The sequence below is a fragment of the Tinamus guttatus genome, unplaced genomic scaffold (assembly GCF_059628265.1).
Source record: "Tinamus guttatus ecotype Peru unplaced genomic scaffold, ASM5962826v1 Tinamus_guttatus_pri_ptg000637l, whole genome shotgun sequence".
NCBI lineage: Eukaryota > Metazoa > Chordata > Aves > Tinamiformes > Tinamidae > Tinamus > Tinamus guttatus.
Genome location: NW_028289171.1, coordinates 233,407 through 257,751, shown reverse-complemented (window position 1 = coordinate 257,751; position 24,345 = coordinate 233,407). Strand labels below are relative to the sequence as shown.

Genomic DNA, 24,345 nt, shown 5'->3' with positions numbered 1-24,345 from the left:
ATTTGTTCTGCTTTATCTTTTCTAAGGTTAGTAACACGGGCTCCTACAGTGTCTTGAAAAGAGGTATCTGGAAATTGATGTTTAGGATTTCTAAGTACAAGGTTCACTTGAATAATTGCAATGCTGTCTTAATTTTTATCTCCCTGTGAAGCAAATACAAGAATCTATTCTTAGATTTTTGTGCTTGTACAATTTAACTATATTTATAAGATGTTTTAACTGTGTAAGACACATTCTTCCTTAATTGGCTGAAATGAACAGTACCATGCTCCTTTTTAATTTGTTCAGAGACACATAAAAAATGGATTTTTAGAACTATGGGTTGCCTAAGTTTTGGATTTAGGGTACATGGAATCGCTGAGGTAAACTGGGTTTCTGGATTCCACTTAGCTGGAATGTACAGGTACCGCTGTGCACCCTTGCTGAATGTTCAAGACCTTCCACGATAAGCTTATTCAAGTGAACCGTAAGCATTCCTGAAACTAAACATTTTCTGTGAAGCACATGAGACAATTTCTGTCATCTATAATATGGCTTCTCTTTCTAGTTCTAAGAGTTATTGTAAAAAAGTGAGAACATGATGGCTAGAAAACCTATATTGCATTGAGAGGAGGTGGGCTTTGTGAGGATTGATGGTAATTAGTATGGAGGGTTGAATAAACTGTATTGTAACCCCATCTTTCATTCGTTAGAGTAAGCTTTCCTAAGCATTAATCTGTTGATTTCTTCAATTGATAAAAATGTACCTACTTGTAATAATTCAAGGATTCTTTTGTTTATCAAAGTCCCAGTTATTTCAATTGTTTCTAACTGGATTTTTCGTGAATATTTTGGTATCACTCGTATTCCCCTTTAAGGTTGGAAAGCAGTGCTAATGAGAAAAGGTCATTTAGCTCTCTCTTTTCACAGCTAAGTCAGTACTGATTTCAGTTAATAACTTATTCTTTACGTGTTGAATACATAAATATTTCAGCAGTGCTATTGGATTGTCAGACTTGGATTCAAGTGAGCGTTTTGGGGGTGGTTAAATGTGTGAATGTAAGTTCAGTATTTAAGTGTACTCTTGAGTAGCTATTTCGGTAAATCGAGGGTACCTAAGGCAGCAGCTGCTGGCCTGATTCTTAAGAACAGAATGGGGCAGTCCAGCTGTGATTGGGAATTCTGAGACCTGAGGTGGTCTGGGAAAACTAGTCAGTTCTAGCTGTGATTGCACCAGTACTTTGGACTGCAGGGCACAGTTTATTTTCTGTAAGAACTTACTTGGCATTGATGACCTTAGAGTAAATACTAAGCAGAAAATCTCAAGCACTGTCATGAAGTCAGTGTTGCTCACAATACTGATTTTCCCATTGGAACCATAGTTTAATAGGCTGTACCTTCTGTTATATTAATGCAGGAGGACATATCTGACTACTGTGGTGACTCAAGTGTTTTTCCTTTGGGGGGATAAAAAACCAGATTTTTTTTTTTTTTAGGCTTGGACAGGTGTTTTTTCCTCTGTTAACTTTCTGGCCTATTGCCATTGAATTGCTAAAGAATTTTTAAGATCTTACTACACCAGCAATCAACAATTGAAACATTGACTTTCTACAACTTTGTACCAAATATTATTACAACATGCTTTGGAACTACATGTGTACAAAAAAGCAAGCGGTATTATTTTTGAGCTTTATTTAGTCTAGGAATAGAGCTTAAAGAATGTTTATTTGTGACTTCAGCCTTGCTTTTCGATGGAAAATGGTTTTGTATTTGAATCCAGCACTTGTTCAAATGTCTTGTGCAGCTTGTTGAGTTTTAACAAACACTTTTTTGGGGTCTTTTGCTCATTTCATGCAGAATTCTTGTTTGTTGTTCTCATGCTTCATAGCCCTTTACATGAAAATGTGTACACATCTGCAAAAAGTACTCTTAACTTATTTTAAATTATGTCTGACCTTAGGTTGTTTTTTTATACTATTTCATTCTGTAGGTGTCAGTAAGCAAATGGTCATTTACAGTGGCATCAACATTACTAAGTTAAACATAGCAATAAATAGGCCTAAGTTTCAGCTTCTCTGCTCTGAGTGACCTTTATAAAATTTTATTTCCAAGAAAATACACTTCTAAATTTATTTTCACAAATGTGGTGTTAGATGTTTTCTATAGTAGTGGTACCCTGTTATAAATTTGCTCTTTATAAATCTTACGAAAAATGTGTTGCTATTCTACAGTACTGTACTAAGTCTTGTTACTGTGTGTTTCAGGTTTTTTCTTTTTTTTTTTTAGTATTGTCTTGACTGGTTTTGAAATGCTTTGAACTAGTAATTAAACTTATATTTTGTGATTTTTTTTCTCCCTTTTTTTTTTTAGTATTTGAACCCTCTCTGCTATACAGGAGGCATTTTTGTGTATCACTATTGCAAAAGGCATAGCTATCATACTTAGCACTATTTTTCAATCCATTTACTACCACATAGCTTTAAAAGCTCAAAATTATTAAATTATTTTTGTTAACCTATTAAAGCAATTTGTTGAACTTCAGTTGGCTTATACTCCAGATCATTTTTAAGAACAACAGGTTACTCTGAATGTTACAGTTAGGTGATCTGCAGTTTACACTCTCCTACATATTTGTGTTTTTCCTTTTTTTTTTAAAGCAGTCTAGTCAGTCTATTTTGTTATAGATGAGGCAATTAGAATTCTGCAACACATTCTCTACAGAACTTCATTTATTTTAAAGGCAACACACAGTGCACTGTTACAGACTTTGAAAGAAAGTGTTGCTTTGCACAGCTCTATCAAAACATTGCAAGAATGGCTTTTCCATTCCATTCAGCTAACAAGAAATAATGTATTTGCAACACAACAGATTTAGCAGTGTTCTTGAGGTACCTGTACGCCACAGCAGTGGAGTAGGAGGACAGAACCCAACTGTGCAACAGAAAATTGAACACTGGTCATGTTGTTTGATAATGCCCAGCAAAAGGTGAAACAGGAGCTCCTTAAACGCAGGCTCACTTATCTTGACAAAATGCTTTTTCTCCAAGCAAATGACTTAACTGCTTGTGACCCTCTCAGCTTCAAATCTTTTATTCACAAACAAGTAAATCATGGTAAGCTACAGGTTATTTTATCAGTTTAACACATTGTCCTAGACTAGATTCAGTAAGAGGAGAAAACAGTTTTTGTTTCGTTTTTAATATATTTTAAAAAAAGCAATGCCTCTATTGCAAAGTGTAAGAGAAATTACGAAGCTGGTACAGAAAGTGGCCAGTTTGACTTGTTGGCTAGAGTTACAAGTCTGGAAATGATTAGGGTCACAAATCCTCCAGCCCCTTTAATCGTCTTTCTCCTTTGAGGCGGCTGAGAGCTGCAGAAGTGAAGGTTTGGGGAGGAGGGAGGAGTGAAAAGCTGTGTGTATACATACCAGACAGGAAGCCAGAACGATAATGGGGGCAAATTCTTCTCATTTGTGCCAAGACAAGAGGTGTAATGGGCATATATTGAAATAAAAAATTCCATTTTTTTTTGAATCTGAGGAAAAAGTCCCCTTTTTATTATTATTTTTTATTAACACTCTCACCATTTAAACTGGAACCGATTGCCCAGAGGTTGTGGAGTCTCCATCGTTGGCGATATTCAGCATCTGACTGGACCACGTCCTCAGCAGCCCACTCCAGTTGACTCTGTATAGCCTAATGTTCTGCTGAACACAATCTCCACAGGTCCTTTCCAGCAGGAACCATTCTGTGATTCTGCTTTATTTGCCAGACTGCCTCCTTCTCTGGCTTAGTGTATGTATGACATGGACATAGCAAGTGCTAGTCTTAAAACTTTCATTACTGTAAAGGCCAGAAAAAAATGAGTTTAAAAAAAAAAAAAAACAACTGTTTGCACTCTAGCTTCTGAACTACCTCAACACTTTGAAAGCTCTTCCCTTAAAACACTGAGAGTTAAAAATGTTCATAAAACTGGAAAAACTCTTCATAATGATTTGACTTCATAATGATTAAATGATTAATGATTTAATTATTTTAATAGTGATTAAAAGCTCTCTGGCTTCAAATAACTGTTTAAGAGTAGAAACACAAGATGAATGTATGTATTTGTATCAGTAGATGGTGCTAAGTTTATCAGCAAATTTTTGATTGATAGAGTTTGTATCTCTAGAAGATTGCTGATACAGTTCTAAGTACAGCACCACTGATAACTTCCTACTTAGAAGCAGCACTGGTTTCTTTTATTTTCAGAGATTGCAAGCTAATACACATTGACCAGTTGATGCTTGTGAGTTCAGCTTAACCTGAATGAAGTAACTGCCATGGCTACAAGTAGCAGTATCAGTGTTGTCATGCCCTTCTTGAATTTCACATTATCCTAAAACCACCTGGTCTTTACAATTTGAACTTATTAACTGTTCTCCAAAGCAGCACTTGCACTTTCCTGCACTGCAGTCATGGATAGAGAAAGGAGAAAAAAGGAAAGTAAAATGAGAAAGAAATAATCATCCTTCTAATGACTGTTAGATGTTATCTTTGAGTACATACTACTATATAGCCAAGTACCAAATTAAGAATGTTTAATTTCTCGTGTCAGTCTACAGTAAGACTTTGGCTGCTTTCATTCAGTTGTACTGATTGTTCAGAAGCAGAATACAAGTTAATGGGCCTTCTCTACCTGCAGGTCTTGCAGCAGGTTCCTAGTCTTGCCATCCTGGAAAATAACAGCTGCCTTCTCCCCATTAAAAACTGTAAGCAGAATATTTATGCTATGAATTTAACCAAAAAACTGTTACTGTGAAAACACCTAGATAATTTAAGTAAATCCACACCACATCACCAAAATATGAGAATTGCTTCACTTTATTTGGATAGTGTTCAGCTGAACAACCTTAATAAATATAAAAATCTGAGCAGTCGGTCTGGCAAGTTTAAGTTCCTCACCAGCCTGTTGGGGTCAGTGCTCTTGAATTGGTTGAACATTCCAGAGATCTTAAGCTTGTTGAAACTGCACTGATTTTGCTTGTGTCCATCACTTTGTCTCAGATGCTATTTAGACAAGTAGCACTGCATTAATACAGCCATCATTTTCTGGATTATTTGTTACCTGTGCATATTTCCCTAAAAAGAAAAAGGAGTTAGATTTAAGTATCTACAAAAGCTTGAAATAATTTGCACATAATAAGCCAAAATAGAATTTTCCATGTTTGCATATTTAATCCACAGCTTTGTTTGAAAGTCTAGGAAACTCCTATTCCAAGAGAAATGCATTTTAAAAATCTGAATCTAGTTTTTGCTGAGTTGGAAATGAGATTTTTGAAGTATTTTTTTCAGGCTGTTTTGCATGTTCTGTCATTTCAAATGCATGTTCTGTCAGCCAGGGAGGCTGGCTTGGGCTGCAGTACAAGTCAGCCTGATCCTGTGAAGATGCTTCAGATTTGAAGTACCACCAAAACTCTAATGTTACTATTCATAGTTCATAGGGTTAGGTCATTATAGCCTTACAGCACTCATTAATACAAAACAGAGCCAAGTTAGTAAAGCCATTTTTCTGAACTTTGCCTAACGTTAAAATTTGCAGCTTGCATTTCTATAACTGGCAACCATTGTTGCTTCCACTACAGCCCCAAACTAATATTTAAGAATGGATCAATGCTGACAAGTTATAGCATACAACTTAAATCTCTGCCTGTAATGTTAGAATTTTAAAGCCAGCTCTGCAGTACAGCTCACTTGACTACTTACCCCAGATGACTTTGCCTCCCTGGGTCACGAGGCCAAGCTCACTCACGTTCACCTCAATGACAGTGCCTTTGGTAATTACACCCAGTGTTGTATACAAAGGAGAGGAAGGATTCTTCTTTACACCAAGGATAGGTAGGCAAAAAGTAGCTTTAAGTTCAGGATGTGTCACATGTGCCTTCTTGAAACGTAAGCCCTATTTCATAAGGAACGTTCAAACATGTTAGAACTTTAAACTCTTGTTATTAATTTATTTTTTTTCATATTATGTCCTCAGCTTCATGCATTTTAAGACAGTAGAAATAACAAAAACTTAGAAGATAAAGTGTTACCTGTGACACAATGCTAGACTTGTTAAAACCTGATCGATGACAAGGTGAGATAAAACTCTTTACGTATATTTTCAGGATGCCTATTTTTACTAGTAGAATAAGAAGAATGCTAGCTACCATAGATGGATTCTGACCATGAAGAAACAGTAAAGCATTTTACAGTCTTACTGGTTTTCAGACTTGAGATTTTCTTCTTGTAAATCTGAAAAATCTTTCACAAACCATATCAAACACCTATCTCTTACAGCACTTTTCCTTTAGTGACTTGGAGGCCTTTTGCAAAGGAGGCTTTACCATAACCCTCTCTGTGTCAGCAGAATTCTACCGAAGGCCTCTGTGTGAGATAACTCCCAAACTAAGAATGGAGAATAACCCCATGGGCAACAACTGCTTTTGCCTTTTCCTGTGTGGAAACAGGAGTGGCTGTTTATAGCAAGAGATGCTGTCCTGGAGAGTTCAACCTAATTTCCTGGGCACTACCAAGCAGTCAAAGCTCAGCTGAGGCCAAAAAGCAAAGAGATATTTCAGCGCAGAGAGAGGGCTATGGCTGCAGGGGAACACCCCTGCCCCCAAGCTATGCCAAGTTCAGATTTCTTCAAACATACATTAGTTTAACCAAGCATGTTATAGTAAAAAGAAGTCTCCTTGCCCCTGGATACAGAGCAGTAAGTAAAGAATTTCATAAACATTCTTTAAGTCTCAAGAACGTTACCATTGGTCGAATGAATCGCTCATATTTAGGAGGTTTCCTAGTAAAGCCATCTCCAACAAAGCAAACTTTTGTAACCATTCTCTTCCAGGCCTTCTTCTTTCTCTTTCCTGTACGGATCACTTTTAAAACTTCTGTTTCTCCTTGTGCACGGACTTTTGGCACAGGAACCTCCCATTTCCCCTAGAGGGAAGGAGAAGGGGAGGGAAAAAAAACAGCAGTAAGTAGTCTTGTATGCATGTAGCACTGGTAAATGGAAAGGGACAAAGAATAAAATACAATTTAACTAAAGCAAAGTGGCTTTAGTGTTTAGGTGTTTTAGTGTTTAGTTGCTTTATGATAAGGTATTTCATATGCTTCCTTTGCCCTAAATGACTAAATTTAAGTTTTGTACGCTATCAATATTTAGACGTTGCTTGCAGGCTGTGAATCACCTGAGCATCAACAATTCAAAGTGGTCATCAGCACAAGCAACAGTAAGTACCCACATTTATTAATAGTTACTTACAGCTTTTTCTTTTCTCTTCTGTTTGATCATGTTAGAGAGCACTTTAGCTCGGGACTGGCCCTCTCTGTCCAGCAGGTAGGCTGGTACGGCTCCTTTAGGTGTTTTCTCGTCATTCTTTTCCTTTGTATTTCTCTTTTCGTGCATTTTAATGCTGCAAGAAAAGAAAGACTTTTAAAAATCCCACTCAGTATTGACAGCAGAAAACAGTACTTTCATGGATGAAAAGTATGAAAAACTGTCCTTTCACCTTAAACCTGTGCATATCAGAGCTTATTTTGAAGAAACGCATTTGTTAACAAATCAAAGTAGTACCTGTTTATACTTAAAAACAGAAGTATGTAATACGTGCTAAGAAGTTACTGAATAGCTTAAAACAAGCACAGTAACTCTCAAAGCCAAGCACACTGGGAGCTGATAGCTGCCTTTTGTTAACCAAAGCTGTAACTATTTTTAATTTTTAATTGCAAGTCCTGAACACGAGAGAAACTTCTGAGGAAAAATGCTTTTCTTTAAGCTCTATAGGGCAGCTTACACTGGAGGACGAGCTCAGTGCTCAGATTTGTGTTTCTGTCACAGCTGCATTTCAGGAATGCCCACTGCTGGTTAGTTAACGCGTACCTCAGCTTGTACGGCCGACCGGCGTCGCCGTTACTGCTGGGGCGGGCAGGCGCACAGGGCAGGCGGGGGCAGCACCCTGCAGCCTGCGCCGCTCTGGCTGCCCCTTCCCTCCCTGCCTCCCTCGCGGCGCGGCCGTTACTCACGTCTTCTTCATCTGGATCTTCTCGGCGTGCCGCTGCTTGTGGTACAGCTTGGCCTTCAGGCCGATCATCTTTTTGGCCTTCCTGGAGCGCTCGTGCGCCTCGCGGCCCTCCTTCTTCCTGCGACGCTCATGGTAGTCGAGGCGGCGCCCATGGCGCTTGCGGTGCAGCTCGATGTGCTCGTTCTGAGGCTGCGGGCGGGCGGGCGGCGGGCGCCGTGAGCGGCGGGCTCCGCCGCCCCGGGCCCCGCTCTGCGCCCCGGGCCCGCCGCCCCGGGCCCCGCTCTGCGCCCCGGGCCCCCCGCCCCGGGCCCCGCTCTGCGCCCCGGGCCCGCCGCCCCGCCCCGGGCCCCCGCCCCAGGCCCGTCCCGGGGCCCCGTCCCGCCCCGCGCCGTCCGCTCGCTCCCCACCATGGCGGCTCCGGCCTCCTACGGCCGCCTCGCTCCTCGCGCGCAGCGGAAAGGCCGGTCCCTCCCGCGCAGCGGCCCCGGCTGGGAACGCTCCCTCCCGGCGCTCGCGTTCCGCCCGCGAGAGAGGCGGCTGCCTGCGCCCGCGGAGGCCTCATGCCGTCGGGAAGGGGGGAGCAGGCGCTGAGAAAGGAGAAAGCCGAGGGCAGAGGAACGCGCGGTGCTTCTGGACGCCCGTACTCGCTGTTCGCCCGGGCCGGAACTCGGGTGCGAGGTGCAGGTGGGCCCCGGACAGGAAAGGGCGCAGCGCGCCCTGTTCCGCCGGCGCAGGGCACCCTGGGAGTGTGGAGCGCTCAGGGGCGGGAGGGCCTCCGAGCCGGGAGGCACCGCGGGGGCTTCCGGGGAGGCCGCGAGGCCCGGCTCGGCTCGGCTCGGCTCGGCTCGGCTCGGCTCGGCCCGGCCCGGCTCGGCTCGGCCCGGCTCGGCTCGGCTCGGCCCGGCTCGGCTCGACCATTACCGGAGTGGCAGAACGGTGACCGGCAAGGACGACCTGAAAGGGGTAACGTGGAAGCGAGTTTCTTGGTCTCCTTGCGTGTGCGTGCGTGTGCATGCCTGTGTGTATGTGTGTATGTGTGTGAGCGTGCCCGTGTGTGCGCACCTGTGTATACTTGTATGTGTGTGCCTGTGTGTGCATGTGTGTGTGAGCGCCTGTGTGTGTGTGTGTGTATGGTGTGTGTGTGCGTGCATGTGTGCGCATGTGCGTGTGTGCGTCCCTGTGTGTGTGTACATGTGCGTGTATGCACGTGTGTGTGCCTGTGTGTGTGTGTGTGCCTGTGTGTGCGTGTGTGTGTGCCTGTGTGTGCGTATATGTGTGTGCATGTTACTGTGCATGTGTGTTGCCGCGTGCGCGTGTGTGTACGCGTGTGTGTGCACATGTGTGTGTGTTGCTGTGCGTGTTGCTGTGCGCGTGTGTATGTGTGCGTGTGTTGCTGTGTGCGTGCACCCGTGCATGTGTGCGTGCGTGTGCGCATGTGTGTGCGTGTGCACGTGTGCGTGTGCGCGTTCGTGTTGCTGTACGGAAGCGCTGTCTGCTCGCGGTGGTAAGCATCTTACCCAGCGTCTGTTTGTCTTGGCAAGGAGCATCCTCAGCCATGGGAGCCGCAATGCTGAGGGTTACAAGGAGCTTCGCAGCACACGTTCCGAATTCATCACGTTTGCGCAGTGAGGTAAACGTCCCCCAGGTTTGGAGACTCTCGCGGGAAATAAAAGTTATGCTTAGTTTACTGTGAATAAGCATTTTTTTTGTCTTGACTTCAAATTAAACAGGGTGTCTGAATAAACTACATAGTTTATTTTCTGTTATACTCCAGCTTCATACAAGTCAACCTGGAAACTATTTGTAACATTTTTGTAAGCTATTTTTTTCATTGCCTATGATTTTGGTCACTTAGTGTTTTTCACTTTAAACGAATGTAGTTTAAATACCTAGATGTGTTAGAATACTGTAGCTGTTGACCACTTATATTGATATTTTCATAAATTCCTAATAGACTTTTATGTATCGGGGTTGGACTGGGTTTGAACTTTGGTGCTATTGTCTTTATGCTCCTATTTCCAAGTAAGTGGCAATTTGAGTTTTTGTGAATAGCAAACAACAGTTCTGTTCCTGCAGATTTTTTCATATCTGCTTTTTTTTTGTAGAAAGTAATCATAACAATAATAATAATAAATTCTCTGCATGATTTTTTTTTCCTGTTAAGTGTATGCGTTTCTGGAAGAAAAGGATGAAAATCTTAAGTCTGACAGAGCAGAACTTCCGTCAGAGAAGCTACAGTACCCTGCCAGGTACAACTTTAAAATTGTTTTCTTATTTTATTTAGTTTATGGGCTAGTAGTGGTAGCACTCACTCTAAAATTAGTAAGAGTGCTTCCTATACTGTGTTTTGTTACATTATTTTAATTTTTTTTTTAAGTTTGGTGTACAAAACACTAGCAAAGCAGATTAAATGTTCAGGGGTGGAAGAAATGTCTTACATATAGATGACTTTTTCACAGTAGGCACATGGTATGAAGGCTTTAGGAAATAAAATGTCAGAACACATAGATGGATAAGAAATCAGGTCGTACACATCAAGTGTGTGAGAACTTATGCCCAGTTGCCGGAAGTGTTAGTTTGTGGTCAAGGAATTGAGGGTGGCCAGCATGCTGGGCAAGGAGATAGATGGGAATTTCTCATTGAAGAAAAGGAAGCGTTAAGTAACTGTAAGAAGAGAGTGATCATAGGTAGGTAGCCAACATCTACCATAAACTGTGTTTATGGATGCATCGCTGCATGTGTTGACAAAACTCTTAATCTGCAGTCGTGTATCTGAGAGGATTTCCTCTGTTTTGTTCCTAGTGGCATCGTAATCCATGTTGCTGTAGGTTACTGTTTTTGTGTAGTTGTCTATGTAACATCCCTGCATGATGCATTAATGTCCAGATTTGCTGTTCGAATACCTCAGGGTGTCATGCAGAGCTTCACAAGAAGATACGATAGCTTAAGAAGGAAATCTGCAAAATACTCTTGACAGTTGATTTATTTTAGCAACTGGAGAAAAAAAATAGCAGTGTTAGTTAGAGTTTTTATTTGAAGCTTTTCCTTGGTGAATTCTGAGCCTGCCACCTTCAGCTTTTCTCCCCATCAGATACCTTAATGTGTACTCTTTGTATGTTACCTGTGATAAAAAGGATGATTTGAAGATGGTGAGGGAATGTTAGTTTAAGTGTTGTTGAATTTTGTCTGTCGTAACCAAAGATAAATTAAAACAGAAAGACATGTTAGAAAAATGAGGAACTTAAACAGAATTTTGGTGGCTTAGGTGAATTAGAGATTAGTTTCATAACTATTTAGTTTTGCAATTTATTTTCGAGTTAAATATTGTGTGAGAAAGAAAATGTCTTTCAGTAAAATATGAATTTAAAGCTCTTATAACCCACCTTTTCTTAAGCTGAGTGAGTTTATATCTTCATCCCAAGAAATATGCCACCTATCCTTAGTGTTTAAAGGAGAAATCATTTCTGAAATACGTTACTTAATACCTAGTTCAAATGAATGTGTCATGATTGTCATAAACTATGGTGTCACTTGGTATCACTTCTGCAGAGTAAGATATGACCATGGTGATAATACCTTTTTTTGTTGATTTTGTCCTACTGCTTCTGAGTTACATCTCTTTGAAGAGCTTCTTTTTCTGTATATACTTTTCTTTTGGTGAGGCAGCACACATCTTGGAAGATGATTGCATTATTAGGATTGTTTTGAATTTTGGCTCCATCTGAATCTTCAGAAAGGCTTTCTAGTATTATTAAATTTATTTAATTTTGCTAAAATCTGTTATCCCTACATGAAGGTCAGTATGGCAAATCTTTATGTTATTTTTATTTTGTTCTTTCTGTTTTCCAGAAGATGTTAAGTCTCTACGTTCTGTGGTTAACCCTGATATATCCAGGTAAGTCCTGGTGACCTGTTTTCCCCATGTAACAGACAGCAATGCAATCGATCCTGGGTTACTGCAGAATATGTTGTTTGTTCTAAATTACAATTAGTATTTCTCACTTCTCCTTTTCTGACATTTCGGTACAGAGCAATTGTTAAAGTTGGAGTTCTCAGACTTGAAAAATGGGAATTTTACATTACGTTATCAGAACTAGAATTGTGCTTTTAGGGAGAAGATGAGAGTCACTGAGTGTGTGGGGGAGTTCAGTGCAGAGTGAGGCCAAACTACTACAGAGTTGAAGTGTGGAAGCTTATTCCAAAAGTCTGACTATTACCAATTTAGAGAAAATCCACCACTTGAATGCTGTTATACTTCAGTATCAGAATGTGTTGTGCAAGAGAAAAAAAATTTTGCTCATCTCGATGTTCTTGATGCTGTTCTTGGTGACTATGAATGGTCCTTCAGATAGCAATGTCGCTGAATGACAAGTTACCACATTAAAGGGAATGTTTTGCTTTATGCAGAATCCGTAACATTGGCATCATGGCCCACATTGATGCAGGGAAAACTACAACGACGGAGAGAATGCTGTATTATTCTGGATACATAAGAACACTTGGAGGTTAGAATTACTTCTGGTATATCAGTATCTCTGAGAGATTTGAATGTAATACACAATCACATGCAGTGTGGTTAGAAGCAACTGTTGGAGTATTTTTCATCAAAGCCAGGTGTTTCAAAGTCGCACTGTGCTATAATTGAAATAATGGACTCAAAGGCACTTGTAACTTTAGAGAAAACAATTTTGTTTTGTTGTTGTTGAGTTTTAATGCACTATTATTTGTTTAACAGTTAACGTTTCTTCAGCTTTTATGTGTTGGTCATTGGCTATTCTGGAAAAGCTTTTTCCTGCTTTCTTTTGAAGTGGAAAAAAATCCTGCCTGGATCTGACCCTGTGCCACGTGCTCCAGGTGTCCTTGCTTGAGTAGGGGGGTTGGAGTAGATGATCTACAGAGGTCCCTGCCAACCTCATCCATTCTGTGATTCTGAAAAGAAACCTGATTAACAGAAGAGCGTCCATTTATTTTGAAACACATTGCTTACTCTGTAGCACAGAGTAAAACTCCTCACTAAAACAATTATGGTAGATCTTTGTAAACCCTATCAGGAGTGAGACTGAGCTGGGCTGTAGTGTGTTATTATTGTCAGGGAAAAATGATAAATTTAGATCCCTTGCAGTCTCTTCAGTCCTTGAAGGAATTCACTCTCAGACTCAAGAGTCGCAGCAGTCTCTAGTTGTGCTGTCTTTTAACCTTTTATGTTGAGCTCCCTGTTCTCTACTGTGCATGAAAGTGTTAGACATTGGGTCTGTGCAGTGGCTGAACTTGATGGCTTAGTCGTTTGGAAATGTGAGGATGGTTCCTCTTTTATTAAGGAGAAAAAGTAACTCTTAATTAACTTGATCTTTAGTTTTAATTTAACTTGATCAACCTTTAATTATTAATTTCTAAAATGTCAAGATCCATACAAGTAAGTACAGCTATTTTTTTAATGGTGATATTGTCTTTCTCTGAAAATGTGATAGTTTTCATAGCTTGTTCATATGCACAAGGGACAATTATTTCAAATTTTCCCCCATGATCTTTACTCGAAAACAACTCATTTTTTCATTTATTTACTCATCTGTTTCCCTGATTTCTGTTCACAGATGTTGATGATGGGGATACAGTGACAGATTTCATGGTACAGGAGCGGGAGCGCGGTATTACCATTCAGTCTGCTGCTGTTACTTTTGACTGGAAGGACTATAGAATCAACCTGATTGACACCCCAGGTACTGCATTGTAGGAGTACCCGCATTATTAGGAGAGTGTAGATGAGGTGGAGTGTCACAAGGTATAAGTCTTGGTTTTAAGATATGGTATGATATTTAATTGGTTGAATTACTGTGGTAAATAAGCCTATACTGAGCTCTGTTCATTTTTGACAAATTGTTTTCTGGTGCCTGATGCAAGCTGATTTCTCAAATATTTCCACACTAAATTGCTTTCAGTTTTGGGATTGCAGTGTAACTGTCCTGTGTGTTTCAATGCCTGATGAGTGTATTTTTCTGAAGGTGAAGACAGTTTTTTTGGCATGGTAAAAAAAATGTAATGATCTGTTGATGTTGCCTGTTTGAATCATGACAGTGCAAAATAAAAACTGTTTTTCAGGACATGTGGACTTCACAGTGGAAGTTGAGCGTTGCTTGAGAGTCCTGGATGGAGCCGTAGCAGTGTTTGATGCTTCAGCTGGTGTTGAGGTAAAAATGTCTAGTAGAATTTCTTACGTTCTTACGTTCTTCAGCTTAAAAAAGCCTGAAATAAAAATGATATAGAGATGTCACTGTGCTGTTCGTGTTTTGAGTGAAATTAAAGTGCTCAGCTTCTGAGCTCAGCCTAAGTCCTGTGGGGTGCAGAAATTTCCATGGTAATAAGGAGCAAACAAGTGACATTCTCATTCTCTCCAGGAGCTGGGGGTGTGTATCCGGTGTCATTTCCCCAGTTCTCCCTCCACCCAGTTTTAGATTGAGATGAATATTCCCGGCTAGCTTCACCAGCGGGAAGAATTGAAATCTGCTCACTTCTTACTATCAAATTTCGTGTAGAAAGTTAATCGCTTTCAGCCAGCATTTCAGCTTCCCCACTGGAGTGTGTTAATACATCCCTTGGGCCATCTTGCAAAGAAGCGGGTGGCAGGCTGGAGTATGAGTTTGTAACGTGAGATGCTCTAGCAGTTCTGGAGAAAAGTTACCTGTTTTGAAAGCGCAGTGTTCCATGGCATGTCCTTTGCTGTATGGAAAGGATGGGAGAATTGCTGATCAGTGTTAGTTGCTTTGTTTAGCAAGAAACGTGATATCTCATATTGGGGAAGCTGTGGTTCAACTGTCAGCACTATTGTTTTTCCTTTGCTTTAGGCCCAAACTCTGACAGTGTGGAGACAAGCAGACAAGCATCGGATACCACGAATTTGCTTTTTAAACAAGATGGACAAAAATGGGGCAAGGTAAAACTTTAGTTGTTGTTAAAGACCTTATAAGACAATCTGTCAAATTAAGTATGTTCTGTTAGTTAGCAAACCAATTATTTTAATACTTAAATGCACATCTTTTTTGATTACACAGATACATATTTTTGTGTAATTTTGGCAGCAATTTTTACTGTGAACAGGAATGGTAAACCTAATTGACTATCATTACATTTTAGGTAATTTTTAAATTCTGTTATTTTACTCCAGTTTTACAAACGCTGTTGAGAGCATCAAACAAAAGTTGAAGACAAAACCTTTGCTTTTGCAGGTAAGCTTGGAAATTTTATGATCTTCTTTATGAACTCCTTTCTTAATATTTTGTTGTTGTCTAAAATTTCTGTTCTATTTGCAGTTGCCCATAGGGGAGGCAAAAACCTTCAGAGGACTGGTTGATGTTCTGACTAAGGAACGAATTATTTGGAAATCCGGCGTGGATGATGGAAAAAATTTTGAGCAAAAGCCATTGCTGGAGGCTGATGATCCAAACTTGTTCCATGAAGTCCAGGATGCCAGAAATGCCTTAATAGAACAAGTAAAGTTCTAAAGTAAATATATTATGTATTTAAAAATATTATTTAGAATTGTAGGAAAAAACAGGTTGGGATACACCTCTGGAGGTGTTTAGTCCCATGTCCTGCTCAAAGCAGGTCTGATGTCAGAATGAGACCAGGTTGCTCAGGACCCTGTACAGTCAAATTTTCAAAGTCTCCCAGAATGGAGATTCCACAGCCTCTCTAGGCAGCAAATCCAAATACTTGACTACCCTTCATTTCTAACTGGCATCTCCTGTGTTGCAGTCTCTGAGTGTCTCCTGTCCTTTACTTGTGCTATTCTGAAAAGAATCTGTGTCTGTCTCTTTTTTTTTTTTTTTTCTGGAACAGATCCACCACAATCTCTTCAGATATTAGAGGACAGCTCTTAGGTCCTCCCTTAGGCATTTCTCTTTTTCAGGCTGGACAAACCCCTCTCTCCTGTGCTCCAGGTGAGCGCTGCAGTGCTCACTGCCTCAATGGCTTTCTGCAGTCTAGTCTCCCTTGTATCTCTTTGCAGTTTGTCAATCTGTCTTGTACTAGGGAACCTAAAACCACAGTCAGTATTTTGCTGTACTCACATGTGCTCAGTAGAGGGCACTGAACCTTTCCCTCCTCTGCGGGCTGTGCCAGAGGGCAGTTACCTTTCACCACAGCAGGCAGAGCCACTTGTCCACCAGACCCTCTGCTCCTCTGCAGAGCTGCTTCCTAGCCAGCTGATTCCAAGTCTGTACCCAATGCGAGGTGTTCTTCTGTCCCAGGTGCAAAATTCTGTATCTGTCATTGTTGAACCAATTTCACATTTTCTTCATTTACTTTCCACTTGTCAAAGACACTTAATGCCCTTAAAAAAAAAAGTGGCAAAACTCGCTGTTTTATGCATCATTGGGCTGTCTGACTGCACAATATGTGTAAAATAGGAAACGCTCCCTGCCTTATAAATAGCAAATTGTAAATACAGACACTACTTGTACAGGCTTGTACGGAAGCTGGAATACGCTTGAGACTTCACATGGGCCCGGGCAGATCTGACGCAGCATGTCCTTGCCTTGTTGGGCAAGGGGAGCCCCCAGCTGTTAAAAGGGCGCTGGGTGCTGTGTGAGAGGCAGCTGAATGAATACCTCATTCTAGCTTCATCCAAAAAATCTGTGGTAGACATGAGGATAGAACAATGTAAATGTTTCTTTCCCATATTGTCATACTCTGGAGCTAAGACAGTGTAACAGAAACTTGATCTAGAACTAAAGTCTTAATGATATTTGCACAGTTAAGACTGTTCACAAGAAGAGATGCCTGAAAGAGCAATGGAAATAAGGAATAAATTGCTCATCCAGAGTGCTTTCCTTCTCAGCTTGCATTTTAAGGTCTTGTTCTACTTTGACTAATTTATATAAAGATATTGCAAGGGATAGTTTTACTTGGATGATTTGAAGCAAATTTTCTCTCCAAGTAAGGACCAAAAAACCGCCTTTTGATTTCTATGTTACTTGTAAGAAAAAGACTGTAATAGAGTTTATATTGAATGTGTATTTTTAGAAGTAAAAATATGTGAAGTTTCAAGATTATGATGCCTTGAATGACACAAAAGTGCCTAATCAGATGATGCTGGACTTTTACTAGTTTGCTTTGAAACATCAGAGTTGATGAAATCTATTTTTTAGAGTCTCAGAGTTCAAAAAAAATGTGCATATTCTGGTTTTCAAAATTTCTAGGCTTTAAATGGGTATGACTCTGAAGAAATTTCCTGTCAGATAGAAAGCTACGTAAGAACAGCATATTTTTCTTGAGTTTGTGGTCCGTTCCCGAAACAGGAAGGGGTGGCCCAACAGTCTGACAACTGAGATGACTTGTCTTTCTAAAATATTTGCCCGTTATATTTCCTATCCAACTAAAACCTATATATCCCATATATAGTTTTTTTATACCACGTAAATGGTATTTTAAACCATATATCCCCTATATATATTCTTGCTAGAAATACTATAAAGTTCAGTAGCTTGAATAGCAGGTGCTTGCAGCTGAAGGAATGCCCTCCTTTGTATTTCATGTTTTCCCTGTTTCCCTGTTTCTAAGACTTCTAGTTGCTGATCTAGTTGCTGACCTTCCTTGCTGGGTTGCTGTCGCCGTGGGCAGGGGGAGGGCAGGGCCCCTGTGTGCAGTGGGTCTGTGGTGCTCAAGGGCAGCGCGAGAGGACAGGCCTAGAGAGCAGCACGTTGTGGCTGTTGAACTGTCCCCAGATGAGCTCTTCCCCCTGCAGCCTCGTCACATGAAGAAGGCAAAATTCCCTGAGAGCTTCTGTGGTTCGTTGTTTTTCTTCAGCTCTGTCTGGTGGCCTGTTCACTTCTTCCTTCAAATTCTGCTTGGTTCATAGATTCGAAACACATTTGAAGTCAAAATCTTCGTTGCTGTCACTTCTTTGCTGCAGGTTTTTTTTTTCGGTTTCAGAGGAGAAGCACAAGCATGATCTTTCCCTCTGATGTTTTTGTCCAATAGCAACTTGATGAAGGAATTTTTCCCCCATCTGCCCTTTAAGCCTTCTTTTGGGTGATTGTCTGAGTCACTAAAGGTTCAGCTCTTTTTTTTCCCCTTCTTCATTTTGCAAAAATACTCTAAAAGTGTTTAAACCCTAGGAAGCACTGAAAAAGTATGTCCTAGTTGGCATTTGTTGGCAAGTAAAATGCAATTGATATATGTACCTCATTCAACATGCTTTGCTTGCAATTAAGTGAGTAGAAGATTAGTAAAATATTTTTGCTTTTAAAGAAACAAATTCCCAAATATAAGGGTATTGTTGCTCTATGTAAAAGTAAAAAGTCTAATAACCTTTCTGAGGCTGCAAAAAGGAATTATAATAGGTGGGTTGAAATTTGAGGTTTGGGGTGTGTTGATCATCATGTGGTTTGAATTTTTATCTCTGATACGTTTAAAGACTTACTTCCTGCTCCAATGAGTCATATCCTGTATAACCAAGATTGATGACTTATGTGTGAAACTGATATATGCTAAATAATAACATAGAAATATTCTCCTGAAGGTTGCAGATCTGGATGATGAATTTGCTGAATTGGTTCTAGGAGAATATAGTGAAAATTTTGACCTGCTGCCAGCTGACAAGGTAATTTTTTTAGCTTGAGTTAGGAATAATTTTATTAACTATCACTCTGAAGAGCACTGTGTATTTTTATTTGTTTTGTTTTTGTGTTTTTTTAAGATTTTGCAAATATGCATTTTTTTTCAATCAACAGAAAAGTCACATCAGCTTTTGTGGTGATTCTGAAGTACTGCAAGCTTAGGAGAAAGTATATTCAAGTATAATATGAACTTTATCTGATAATACAGTGACTGTGGCTCTTAAATGTCTCGGTCACAACTGTAAAAGGCTGGCGCACTTGTTACGGAAATGTTTATGGAACGTTTGGCTGCTAAAAGGGAAGGGTGAATAGAGTTTCCAGGTGGCGTGAGGCCAAATTGTGCCCGAGCTAGTGAGTCTCACTAGCAAAAATAACATGTCACCCTATGAATTGGTTGGACCTGTGTTGCTGAGTAAATATGGGTCTGCACGGGAGGCGTAATGTGAGTGTCCTTTTGTGTGCAGTTGCAGGCTGCGGTGCGCAGGGTGACGCTGGCTCGGGCGGCGGTGCCCGTGCTCTGCGGCAGCGCCCTGCGGAACAAGGGGGTGCAGCCCCTGCTCGACGCCGTCGCTGCCTACCTGCCCGCGCCCAGCGAGCGCCCCGACGGCTTCCCGTGAGTGACGGCGAGCGGCAGCGCCGCGTCGCGCGGGGAGGAGCGAGCAGGAAGGCAGAAAGGGAGAAAACGGAAAAGTGATTTTTAACAGAAAAAAAAATCTTCACAAGTATTTACTAACTTGGGGTTTTGAAAAGCAGTCAAGATGTGTAGAATAAAACAGTACTTGAGTCCTGAGCCTGTTTTGGCCAGTGCTTCTGAAAATGTCTGCATTTATCTCCTGCGAGCAGACTTGCATTTTAGAGTTTTAATGTCTTTTCAGTTTTTAATCAGAGGAGACACAGTTGGGGCCTGGGGATTCTATCTAGTACTGACTGAGTCACATGCACCTCAGTGTGCAACTCTTCTGCTGTAGCTGGAACATCTTAGATTAATATACTTGTATAAGTTACGTTTTTTAAAAATCTCCTGTTATAAATACTAAAACTAAGAAACCTAGAGCATCTTAAATAAGTGGAAATTTGGGTAAATCTGTGTTTGAAGTGGTTTAATCTTACCCATTTTCTTTTTGTTGTGCCTTTACTCTGCAGAAAGTGGTACAACGATGACCTGTGTGCCCTTGCGTTTAAAGTTCTCCATGATAAACGTCGTGGGCCGCTAGTTTTCATTCGTATTTATTCAGGTGCAATGAAGCCTCAGTCAGCTGTGTATAACATTAACAAAAGTTGCACGTGAGTAGGAGGCGGGTATAGTTTATTGCAGCCTTGGAGTGTCTACTGAAGTAATGAGTAATTCAAGAATTTCATTTGCAGAGAGCGAATGAGCCGGCTGCTCCTGCCTTTTGCTGATCAGCAAGTTGAAATACCCTCTCTCATGGCTGGGAACATTGCCCTTACAGTTGGGTTAAAACAGGTAAAGGGCAAAAATGATCCTAGAAGGTATCTCAGACTATTGTTGGCGTTGGAAGAGGCCTCTGGAGATCCTCTGGTCTGTTTTCACTGGTCATGCAGGTTCCGCTAGATCAGCTTGCTCAGGACCATGAAGCTTGTTTCTGTACTGTACTTTCCACTTCTATGATATTTTGTCTCGAGTGTGGGTGCTTTTTCGTGTTGACTGTTCCCACATATGTAGACTTTATTTGGAGTACTTCTCCAAGAATGAAAAATTACAATGTGCCAGTGTCAGTGATTTACCTAGGGAGATGGGGAGGTTAGGCGGGAAGGGCTGAAAATTCAAACAGTTCTAGCAGGGTTCCAATCTTCTGTTCACACTGAAACTCTTACAATACCAGTGCAACATAATGCCATGGGGAGACCTCACGTGGCAAAGAGGGTGATGCTGCAACTATGCTACCCCAAATGAACAGTAAACATGTTGCAGTTTCATGGGTCTATTGGATACTTTACTAATCCTCTGTTTCCATGTTTGAACAGAATAGAATAGAATTTGCATAGTTCTTAACTGTAACCGATTTTGAAATGCAGAGGCAACTTTTCCTTTGCCAGTACTGCCTTTTGTGAGTGCCACTACTGCCTTTATATTGCGAGTGATAAGGTAGATTTAAAATGTGATGAGCTTGATGAAGAGAAGTAGTCTAAAGTTGGGCAAATTTTTTTCCTCCTCTTCAGAATCATTTTAAGTATTCAAAGGGAGAAGTTGAAGTACCTATTTACAAGTAAGGGGAATTCAGGACAACCAGTACTGAGGAAGGAGTAACATCAGTTGCTTTTTTTCCCTCCTTTCCCGCTCTGTGGTCGCCGGGCTGGATGTACAGAGCGCCACTGGAGATACCATAGTGTCCTCGAAGGCCTCGGCCGAGGCGGCAGCGCGCCGGGCCGGGAGGGAAGCGGGGAGCCTTCTGCTGGCCGGCGTCGACGTCCCCGAGCCCGTCTTCTTCTGCACCATCGAGCCGCCCTCCGCGGCCAAGCAGCAAGGTAGAGCCTGGGCCGGCGCTGCGCCCGGAGCCGTGCGCCTCGCTGCTGCCTGCGCCCTGTGCACGTTTGTGTGACCCCCGGGGGATCTGGAAAGGCCCTTGGGGTGTCTGGCACAGGAATGATGTATTCCAGAATGTAACTGTGACTGTGTTTGGTGTTTATGTAGACTTGGATAACGCGCTGAACTGCCTTCAACGTGAAGATCCAAGCTTAAAAGTGAAGCTGGATCCTGACACAGGACAAGTAAGTTAAATCTTCTATTCTTACCTTATAATTAAATGCCCTTTTGGGGGCATGAAGCACCCTTCAGTTGCTTCATGTAATATTGAGATTTTTTTTGAATTAAAAAGGGTCTGAAAATGTACAGAATTCTTTGCATCAGAACAAACTGAAGTGATGCCTTGGGCACTTATGCAGAGCATAAGATAATAATGTCCTGTATTCTGCAGTGAATGTTTTTGACAATCTTTTTTGAATTTAGGAAAGTGTGAAAGGTGTAATACTGAAGCTGATAGTATACATCCTTTTCTGTAGTGGGTATAGTAGCAATAATCACCATCTCCTATACACAGGTTTGAGTCAGGAGATTTATATCAATATCACATCTGTTTTCGTATCTGTGAAGAAGCTTCTTAGAATTTTGGAATCTTTTCTAGAGGCTGTGGAAAACCTGCAAGTCATCATTACTTAAACAGTCTGCATTAAAACTGAGCTTTGTATGTCCCACCTCTCTGTTCTCACTAGACTGTTCTGTGCGGCATGGGAGAGCTACACATAGAGATTATTCATGACCGAATCAAACGAGAATATGGAATTGACACTTATTTGGGACCTCTTCAAGTAGCATACAGAGAAACCATCCTAAATGCTGCCCAGGCTGCAGGTAGAATGACTGAATAGAAGGAATATTTTGTTCTGGCTTTGCAGTCTGCTTTATTTGAAATGATCTTTATGCTTAATTATTATTCTTAATTACTTTGAGCAGCTTTCAGATTAATCGTTTGGTGCAGTAGCTTTTTTCTTTTTTCAGAATCTTGCTTTTTTCCCATAGATACTTTGGACAAAACAGTCGGAGATAAGCGGCACTGCGTGAGCGTGGAGCTGGAGGTGAGGCCGGGGCGCGCGGGCCCCGCGGGGCAGCGAGCGGCAGGGGCCCCCGCCATCGAGTACGCGGCGAGCGTCGCTGAGCTGCTCCCCGCGGAGCTGCGGGGCGCCGTGGAAAACGGCATCGCTAATTCCTGCATCCAAGGTAGCGGATGGGCTACAGCTGCCTTTTCCTAACTTCTCTGTAGGAACTCATTTAACAGCTTTCTTGGAGGAAGCATTCCTGGTTAACTTGCAAACTAAAAGACATTACCTTTTAATATCACAGACCCAAATGAAAATACAGAATTTCCTTAGCTACAAAAATCGCAGAACAGCCCTTTTCCTGTGCTGGTAATGGAAGGCAGCATGCTTTCAGCTTGACTCTAACCCAGCAGCACTCTTGGTTTTGCTGTTTCTTGTTGGTTTTTTCTTTATAATTCCGGTGTAACAGAGAAGATCTTCACTTTATGCTGTCCAGTAAATCAGAGTGATGCTGTGGAACTGGCTTAGAAGGCCAGCTTGTAAATATCACACTTCTATTAGTTATGGATGTTTTTTCCAATTTTCAAATTTGTTCCATATTTCCACCATAATTGTAAAATTTAGACTGTGTAGGACTAAACTGTACTTTCAATTTAAAATCTATTTATTTAAATATATATATATATCTTATGATCATCTTTTAATTATTTTTAAAATATTTTATATTTATTAAATATATATATGTTTAATATATATTTGGCCACAAGTAAATATATATATATATTTATTTCTTATAATAATATATATATTAACTAACTTGCGGCCAAATAACTGTTGCTTTGTTCAACTGGAAAGCATCTCTCCTCTCTAGCTATGGAATGAGTCTCTGCTCCTCAAAGCTTGCCTATGAGCCTTCTTCACAGTCCCAGTATAATTTCTTTTTTCTTTTGTAAGGTTTTGCTTTTAGGAACAGGGTTAAGGGTGAATGAAGTCAGGAATGTTGGTGCTGAAAATCATTAGCTATGTTTTTGAAAGTACAAACATATGGCTCTGCATTCCCTTGTCTCTTGTAGCAAAGTTAGATGATAAATTATAGAAGTAAGCAAGGAGAGAAATGGTCGTGCCCTTGTAGAGAGGGAGGTCAAATGAGAAGGTAAAGAAGAAAGTCGGGAGCTACAAATGAATCCTGAAACTGTTTTTTTTTTTCCCATGTCTTCGTATTATGAAAAACAATTACTTATTTTTTTCTTTTTAGGACCCTTGCTGGGATTCCCAGTTCAGGATATAGAAGTGACCGTGCAGTCACTGACGGTGCATCCTGACACCTCCCATACAATGATATCAGCTTGTGTTTCCCGTTGTATGCAAAAGGTATCACAAAACTGGGGACTCTCCTAAAGCTCGGGGCCATGAGGTACTCCTAGAAAACCAGGCATGTATCGTACCTGCCAATGGCTCTTTTTGGAGAGCCCAATGCTCTTGCTGGGGACCTTAACTTGGGAGCGGAGAATTTGGGAGGAGTGTTAAGTATGTATTACCTTTGTGTATTTGTTCCTAAAAAGGAGTCAGACGGACTCCTTTCCCCTCTTTCACATAGGCTTTGAAAAAAGCCAGCATACAAATACTGGAGCCTCTGATGAACCTAGAAATCACCGTGAGTGAAGATCATCTCAGCGCAGCCCTTGCTGACCTCGCGCAGCGGAGAGGCAGCATTCAGGAAATCCAGAGTCGTCAAGATAACAGAGTTGTAGTTGCTGCTATTCCTCTAGCAGAAACAATGGTAGGTGCTTATCTTGTAAATGGCAGAAAAGGGAAAAAACTTATCAGAGTGTTGCAGTATACTTGCTCTCTCCGACTAAACAGCTTTTTGTGCTTACTAATCTTTCCTGTATCCTAAATTGACTGTTGCTAGTCAGTATTTTCATACATGTTCTGTATTTTGTCCAGGGCTACTCAACGGTTCTGCGTTCCCTAACATCCGGCTCAGCAACCTTCACTTTGGAGCTGGCCAGCTATCAAGCCCTCAACAGCCATGAGCAAAGAGTGCTTCTCCAGAGGACGAGAGGGCTGGTATGATCACTTCATACAAAGAAAAGGTTCTGTCCTTCCTATTAAATATTTTCAGCAAACTGTTTAGCTGCACTGGTC

The 24,345-nt window shown here is 41.1% G+C and overlaps 2 protein-coding genes across 2 annotated transcripts; one reads left to right on the top strand and one right to left on the bottom strand.

Moving 5' to 3' along the window:
* Positions 1 to 4,823: 4,823 nt before the first annotated feature.
* NSA2 (NSA2 ribosome biogenesis factor) lies at positions 4,824 to 9,576 on the bottom strand. The gene is made up of 6 exons (XM_010223496.2): positions 9,547 to 9,576; positions 8,031 to 8,311; positions 7,270 to 7,420; positions 6,765 to 6,944; positions 5,724 to 5,916; positions 4,824 to 5,099 (listed from the first exon to the last, which is right to left on the bottom strand). The coding sequence occupies exons 1-6, from the start codon at positions 9,574 to 9,576 to the stop codon at positions 5,032 to 5,034; spliced, it is 903 nt and encodes a 300-aa protein (XP_010221798.2). The 3' UTR covers positions 4,824 to 5,031.
* Positions 9,577 to 10,197: 621 nt separating this feature from the next.
* On the top strand, positions 10,198 to 24,324 carry GFM2 (GTP dependent ribosome recycling factor mitochondrial 2). The gene is made up of 19 exons (XM_088535622.1): positions 10,198 to 10,278; positions 11,879 to 11,924; positions 12,437 to 12,534; positions 13,621 to 13,749; positions 14,129 to 14,214; positions 14,869 to 14,957; positions 15,189 to 15,249; positions 15,334 to 15,513; positions 18,546 to 18,626; positions 19,107 to 19,255; positions 19,786 to 19,926; positions 20,008 to 20,107; positions 20,970 to 21,129; positions 21,296 to 21,372; positions 21,874 to 22,012; positions 22,181 to 22,378; positions 23,453 to 23,568; positions 23,795 to 23,977; positions 24,145 to 24,324. The coding sequence occupies exons 1-19, from the start codon at positions 10,218 to 10,220 to the stop codon at positions 24,271 to 24,273; spliced, it is 2,223 nt and encodes a 740-aa protein (XP_088391748.1). The 5' UTR covers positions 10,198 to 10,217; the 3' UTR covers positions 24,274 to 24,324.
* The last annotated feature ends 21 nt before the right edge of the window (positions 24,325 to 24,345 follow it).

Bases quoted from the DNA above. Each gene is read 5' to 3' on its own strand.
- NSA2 (XM_010223496.2), bottom strand. From the start codon at position 9,576: ATGCTCCTTGCCAAGACAAACAGACGCTGG. The intron at 8,312-9,546 runs GTAAGATGCTTA...CCCGGGGCGCAG, and splicing joins CCAAGACAAACAGACGCTGG to AGCGGGGCCCGGGGCGGCGG. The intron at 6,945-7,269 runs GTAAGTAACTAT...CCTTCCCTCTAG, and splicing joins AGAAGAGAAAAGAAAAAGCT to GGGAAATGGGAGGTTCCTGT.
- GFM2 (XM_088535622.1), top strand. From the start codon at position 10,218: ATGAAAATCTTAAGTCTGACAGAGCAGAACTTCCGTCAGAGAAGCTAC. The intron at 19,256-19,785 runs GTGAGTGACGGC...TTTACTCTGCAG, and splicing joins GAGCGCCCCGACGGCTTCCC to AAAGTGGTACAACGATGACC. The intron at 23,978-24,144 runs GTAGGTGCTTAT...TATTTTGTCCAG, and splicing joins TTCCTCTAGCAGAAACAATG to GGCTACTCAACGGTTCTGCG.